Source organism: Podarcis erhardii (assembly GCF_964252035.2).
Source record: "Podarcis erhardii genome assembly, chromosome: Z".
Taxonomy (NCBI): domain Eukaryota; kingdom Metazoa; phylum Chordata; class Lepidosauria; order Squamata; family Lacertidae; genus Podarcis; species Podarcis erhardii.
The window spans coordinates 11,259,694-11,265,705 of NC_138504.1; the positions used below are offsets into that span (position 1 = coordinate 11,259,694).

The 6,012-nt window shown below is 44.5% G+C and overlaps 1 protein-coding gene and 1 long non-coding RNA gene across 5 annotated transcripts in view; one reads left to right on the forward strand and one right to left on the reverse strand.

The window, feature by feature from the left end:
* ATP1B4 (ATPase Na+/K+ transporting family member beta 4) overlaps positions 1 to 2,345 on the forward strand; it is an 80,003-nt gene extending 77,658 nt beyond the window's left edge. For all 4 annotated transcript variants that reach the window (XM_081848137.1, XM_081848139.1, XM_081848138.1 and 1 more), the window contains exon 9: positions 1,015 to 2,345. In XM_081848137.1, coding sequence (XP_081704263.1) covers positions 1,015 to 1,176 — 162 coding nt within the window. In that variant the 3' untranslated portion in view covers positions 1,177 to 2,345. The remainder of the gene's footprint in view (positions 1 to 1,014) is intronic.
* A 205-nt stretch (positions 2,346 to 2,550) lies between these two features.
* On the reverse strand, positions 2,551 to 5,797 carry LOC309334126. Its single transcript, XR_014152901.1, has 2 exons — positions 5,064 to 5,797; positions 2,551 to 4,970 (listed from the first exon to the last, which is right to left on the reverse strand). It is a non-coding gene; the product is annotated as an uncharacterized lncRNA (long non-coding RNA).
* Between the last annotated feature and the right edge of the window lie 215 nt (positions 5,798 to 6,012).

Genomic DNA, 6,012 nt, shown 5'->3' on the forward strand with positions numbered 1-6,012 from the left:
TACAGATGTGTTCAGTCTAGACAAGGTCCTAATCTCCTGCAGTTGAATGTGTAAACTGACACCATTGTGACACATTGTAGTTGGGAGGATGTGCCAAAGTCTGTGACTTGTGTGCATGGTAGATATATATTAAAAACTTAGAAAGGGGGCAGCGTTCTGGGAAAAACTGACTTTGGTAATCACACCCACCCTTGAACCCAATACGCGATTTTTGCATTAGGTGCAGTTCCTGGAACGTAATCCCCACATAAGTTGTGGGCTTATTGTAAAGCAGGGTATCTTAGGGAGGGTGTAGGGCAGGCCAGGTGACACCTATACCTCTGTCCTCCAACACCTCACTGCTCTTTGCCATTCTCCAGCATCTGCCGCCTGAGCCATATGCTTCCCTCTGTCTAACGTTGGGACAGGCCGTGCCAGTATACGCAATGAAGTATCTAATGCACTCATTCCTTTAGTGTAAGGATGTATACTTACACAATGGAACTTTCTTCCTTCTCCCCACCCCCTACACACCCCACACCACCCCCAGATCTGCTTCAGTCTATTGCACAATGGTAAATCCTTGTGCTAATAGATTGAGTGCATTAAATTCCACTCTGTGTATACCTTGGAAGTTGAATGGAATCTGTTCCGGAAGTCCATTTGACTTCCAAAATGTTCAGAAACCAAAGCGTAGCTTCTGATTAGCTGCAGGAAGCTCCTGAAGCCAATCGGAAGCCGCAGAAGCCCGGTTGGACATTCAGCTTCCAAAAATAGTTCACAAACCGGAAGAGTCACTTCTGGGTTTGCAGCGTTCAGGAGCCAAAACATTCGAGAACTACCGTAATCTGTTCAAAAACCAATGTACGACTGTACCTGTATCTGGCTCACGTGACATATATATTGGATTCAAGCCACAGAGCACTTCAGCTGACTTGCCCCCTGTTTACGTTTTAGCCCAATCATTCCCCACTGAGCTATTCTGAGCCATCACTGGACATTCCTATTTCTCTCATCTGCTTATATTTTTTCCAGGTAAATTATACACAACCATTGGTGGGCATTCATTTTTCGGACGTGGCAAAGGACAAAGAGATAAATGTTCAGTGCCAACTGAACGGCAAGGGTATCATCAACAACTTCAACAGTGACCGGTTTCTGGGGCGGGTAGTCTTCATGCTGAAAATCACAACATAGGCCAGAGCAGCATTTGCTATCGCTCTTCCAATGGCAAGCAAATCTTTCTCACCATGGAGGACGGAAAAGAAGAAGAAATAGGCCATTCACACACACTAGGAAAATTCAAACCTGATTTGGGGGGGTTATTTGGCTTTCATAGCAAACAGAAAGAAATATGGATAACTCAAATCTAAATCTAAGTATAGATGACATATTTTAAAACATCCATCCTATGAGCAAATGAACACATGTCATGTTGGAAAACTTTTATTAAAACATAAACACACACAATGTATTTATATTAGATTTTTCACTGGCACATCAACAAGTGTGGTATTTGGTATGAAGCAGGCAATTTGGACTCCAAAAGGAACCATTGCTATTGTCACTCACCCCCACCCTCACTGGGCCCAGGCAGATGCAAATCAGCTGCTCATCAATTAACAAACACCCCAAGGTTAATATGTTGTATGTGCACTTGAACTTGAGCAAGGGAGTCTGGAGATTATATAAACCCCGGAAATCTCCTCTCTGGATAGTTGTGTGTGTATTAGATTATTAAAAAGGCACGTGCTCCAAAACTCGCTGCTCAGATGGAATATTCCATGTCCACATCTCCTCTGTTTGAGGCAGGCAGTTCACAGACACACCAATTTAGAAGTTAGAAAGTATAAATGTCATGTTGATGACTATTGGCCTATCTACTGAGACCTCCTGGCTCTGATCTAGAACAGGGGAAATACAGCGTGTTGGTTGCCTTTTGCTTTTCAAGCTCAGTTCTAAGTAGTGGCAATGACCTCTAAACAGCCCTGGGCCCACCCTAGCCAAGAGATAATTTCCACCCCTGAATTTGCCTATAGAGAGAATGCTCTCATTTAGCTTAGTGTTTATGTGCACTGTAAACACAAAGTGTACATAGAAATAAATTACCTGGGTCTGCCCCTTGGCTCTGGTGTTCCCATCCTCTGACAGCTCATTGTAGCCCAAGCCAACATGCTTTCTGTTACTGCTGTAACACTGATTTTTTTATCCATTTTGGCTGTGAGCAGCAAGGGCCAGGGCCAGGTGGTAGATTTAATCAGTGTAACTGGGAGTTTTGTTATGAATGTATTTTCACTTCGACCCCACACTCTTTGGAAAGGGTGGACTATAAATCAAAATGAATTAGTAAAAATCTTCATAATGTGCACTGACCCCATTTGTCTCTTTATTTGTGCAGCATTACAGACTGGGAGACTAAGGGGGGAGGGGAGTTGCCATTAGAACATGCATCAAAGGTTGGTGTGGGATTGGGCTATGTTAACATGCATGCACAACACTTAACTTGAACTTGGAAAAGCGCATTCAAAGTTACACGTTTATGCTCCAAGAATTATTTAACACAAAGTCAAGTTAGACAACCATGGTTGACTTTATTGTTTAGCACAGACATACGTCCATCTTCGTTATCACTTGTCATACATACTATGACAACATTTAAAGTGCTGGCCTGTTTTTAACACCAGAAGAAACCTAAAGTAGCTTTTAACAATTCAAAATACCATTGGGGGAATATGCCATGCCTTCATGTTAAGTCATAGGGCAATTCAATTGAGTAGAGCTGGGTGTGTGCTGCACAATCCAGCTTGGGTACCACCTCATGCAATCATGAAGAAAATGGGCTAGGATGGGCTGCTGTGCAAAGCAGCAGGGGCAGACTTTGGTAATCTTTCATAATGTGGTGCCCTGTGCAAGGCCAAAATCTGGCATCTCCAAATGGATCTTCTCAGTTTTGCACACACACCCAGCTCTGCCCTGCATGGAGGAACCACCTGCACTGCCCTAATTCCAGCACTGGAAACACTTTTGTGAGAGCCCCAGTCACCAGAAAGAAAACTGTGCAATGGAAATGGCATCATGAATAAGGGGAGTAAAGTAGTGAGTCAGTAAGTGAATGAATGAATGAACACGGAAAAAGCAACTGAGCCCCTACATTCTGGTGCTAAGTCACAACATAGCAAGAGCCTGTGTCCTTTCAGATCACTGCATAGTGTGCTTCCCCTTCCTATCCCTCACATTCATCTGGAAGCAAAAGTACATACCCATTCACTTCTGTCAGCAATGGGAAACCTCCAGCCCATGAGCTTAATCTGGTCTGTCAGGTCAACCCATATGGCCTGTGAGACCATTTTGGCCCAAGCCACACACACACATACACAACTTGATGTTATGTAAAGTCGGGTTTGCAAGCACCGCTGTGACTGTTGAGTGCATGCATCGCAATCAGATGATGTCTGGCACCTGCAAAGTGCTGTGTCTTTGCCCATGTGGTATTATTTCAAACTGTGCAAGGAAAAGAAAACATGTCAGTTGATGGACTCACACCCACTTGTCAAATTTGGCCCAAGGGGTGTAGTGGGAAGAGGTAAAGATTTGGCCTGCCAGCCAGATGCATTTCCCCATTCCTGACTTAGGTAACCAGCCAGGGCAAAAACAGATGGATCAGCTCTCTCAGCAAATCCATCTGCAAGGACAACTTCCAGCATATACATTCCAGGTCTTTGTCAGGGATACAAGAGAGCAGCTGTAAGTCATGTGGTACCACTCACAGCACTTTGCACTTCTGATTTTATTATTGTGAACTGCTCCGAGCATCCTTGGGAATGAAAAATGACATACCAGTATGATAAATCAAGGTGTATTTACATTTGAAGAAGGCTCTTCACGTTACCTAAAGCCTGGGATGAGGACAGTATGACTGTTCAAATGCTGGTTGACTCCCAATTCCCACCAAACAAGGCCAATGGTTGGGGCTGATGGGAGTTTTATTCCAGCAGGACTACAGATTCCTCCCCAACCCTATGGCATAGTGAAATGCCTACAAAAATAACCATCTGTAATGGGATCTCTAGCCAGGCAGCCAAGATTCTTCAGGCATACATGTTTGGTGACTATCCTATGTTTTATGTGTCTTATGCAAACCTACTTATAAGTAAGTCTTATTGGCCTCAACAGGACTTACCTGCTTATACATCTCCAGAATGAGTAGCAAACTTCCATGGGCATTCACATTTTGCTTGTAATAGGTAGTGCCTTGGTCACTGTAAATTAAGTATTTTGGACCTACCCAAAGCTAAGCTTCTGTGCTGTAAGTAATTGTACTGTGGAAGAAATAACCCACCTGTCCAGTTAGCTTGTTTGACCTTTTCATTCTCTTTGAAAAGGCATGTCTCCTTCCATGCAGCTTTGGTGTCAGAAGTAGTTTGATATGTGGGGTGATGTGGTTAAGGGGTGAGGCTCTTGCTCCAGAAATTCAAGTCCAAAGCTCCCGTGGGTGCATGACAATTTGTGCCTTGGGCAAACTACTTGGGAATTTGTGGCCTTCCTGATGTTGCTGGACTACAACTCCCAGCATCCGAAATCATTGGCCAACAGTTGGCCCAATAGCAGCTGGAGGTTCCCAGTCCCTGGAGAAGACACGGGGAAGTGGTAGAGCATCTGTTTTGCATGCAGTAGGTCCCAGAATCTCAAGGTAGGGTCTGGGAGAAACCCATATCTGAAACCCTGGAGAACTGTTGCCAGTCAGACAATACTAGGTAGAATTTTGAGCTGTCTCGGTATAAGGCAGCTTCCTATGTTCCTACTTTGCTAGATGACCAAATAGCATAGTCTGCTATAAGGCAGCTGATTTACTTTCATCTACTAAGCCTGTTGCTTACAACTTGCATCATCCTCAATTATCCGCCAAACATTGGAATCCAATAGCACCTTGGAGGGTCACAGTTTCCCTACCCATGTACGAAGTGGCCACAGAAATTAAAGTTACAATCGAACTTTAACCAGAGCCTCACTCCCACAAATGTTGAAAATCTTTAAGGGGAAAAGCCGTGTCTCAGCAGTACAACATCTGCATTAAATGCAATAACTCTCTGGTTAAATCCAAGGCATCTCCAGTTAGGGCTGGTTAGTTCTCCTACCCGAAATCCTGGAATGCTGCTGGTGGTCAGTGTCGACAGTATCAAGCAGTGCTTTTTTCTGGGGGTACACAGGGGTACACATACCCCTAAACATTTTGTGAATTTAAGTTTGGCCTCATTGAGGGGCAGTATTTCAATATGAGTAGGAAAATGAGAGTACCCAAAAACATTTTTTTAGGGGGGAAAAGCACTGTTATCAGGCCAGATCAGGGTGGTTCAATGCATAGCCTGTGGCCCTTGGAACCTTTTTTGGTGGCCCTCAGCAACATTTGACACCTCATCCCCAGCCCTCCTCCTGCCTTCCCAAAGCTTGTTAACTGAGGCACTGGGCTTAGGGAAGGAGGCTTGAGGGCTCTACAGGGTCCTAGAGTCCTTCATCCTCCTTCTCAAAGCCTATTTAGTGCTTTCGCAGCTTTGAGAAGAAGGTGGAAGGGCTCTGGGACCTGCCCAAAGCCTTCCCAAAACCCAGCCCCTTGCTTATCTGGCTTTGGGGAGGCAGAATGAAGGCTGGGTGCATGTGTCAAATTTTGGCCTCACTCCCCTTCCTGTGCAAGGCAGTGTACAGCCCGTGGGTTCCATGTCGAAAACTCTTGCAGCCCACTTGGTATGAAAAGTTTGACCGCCCACAGTCTTACTTGGTATAAGGAAACTTCCTATGACATTTGCTGCTGCTCCCTAAAGCTACACACAATAACTAGAATCCAGGAAATGCAAATTGGAAACGTAAGCTGAAGAGGGATGAGATTTGTTTCCAACACTTCTTTCCTCAGAAATCAGTCTTGTTTTCAAGTGGTGAAGGGGAGTCCAAAAAAAGATTCTCAAAGTAGGCAGCAGCCTCAGTCAGCAGTTCCTACCTCCTGTTGTATGCACAAATTATATTTACCTTGCTTGTGTGTGT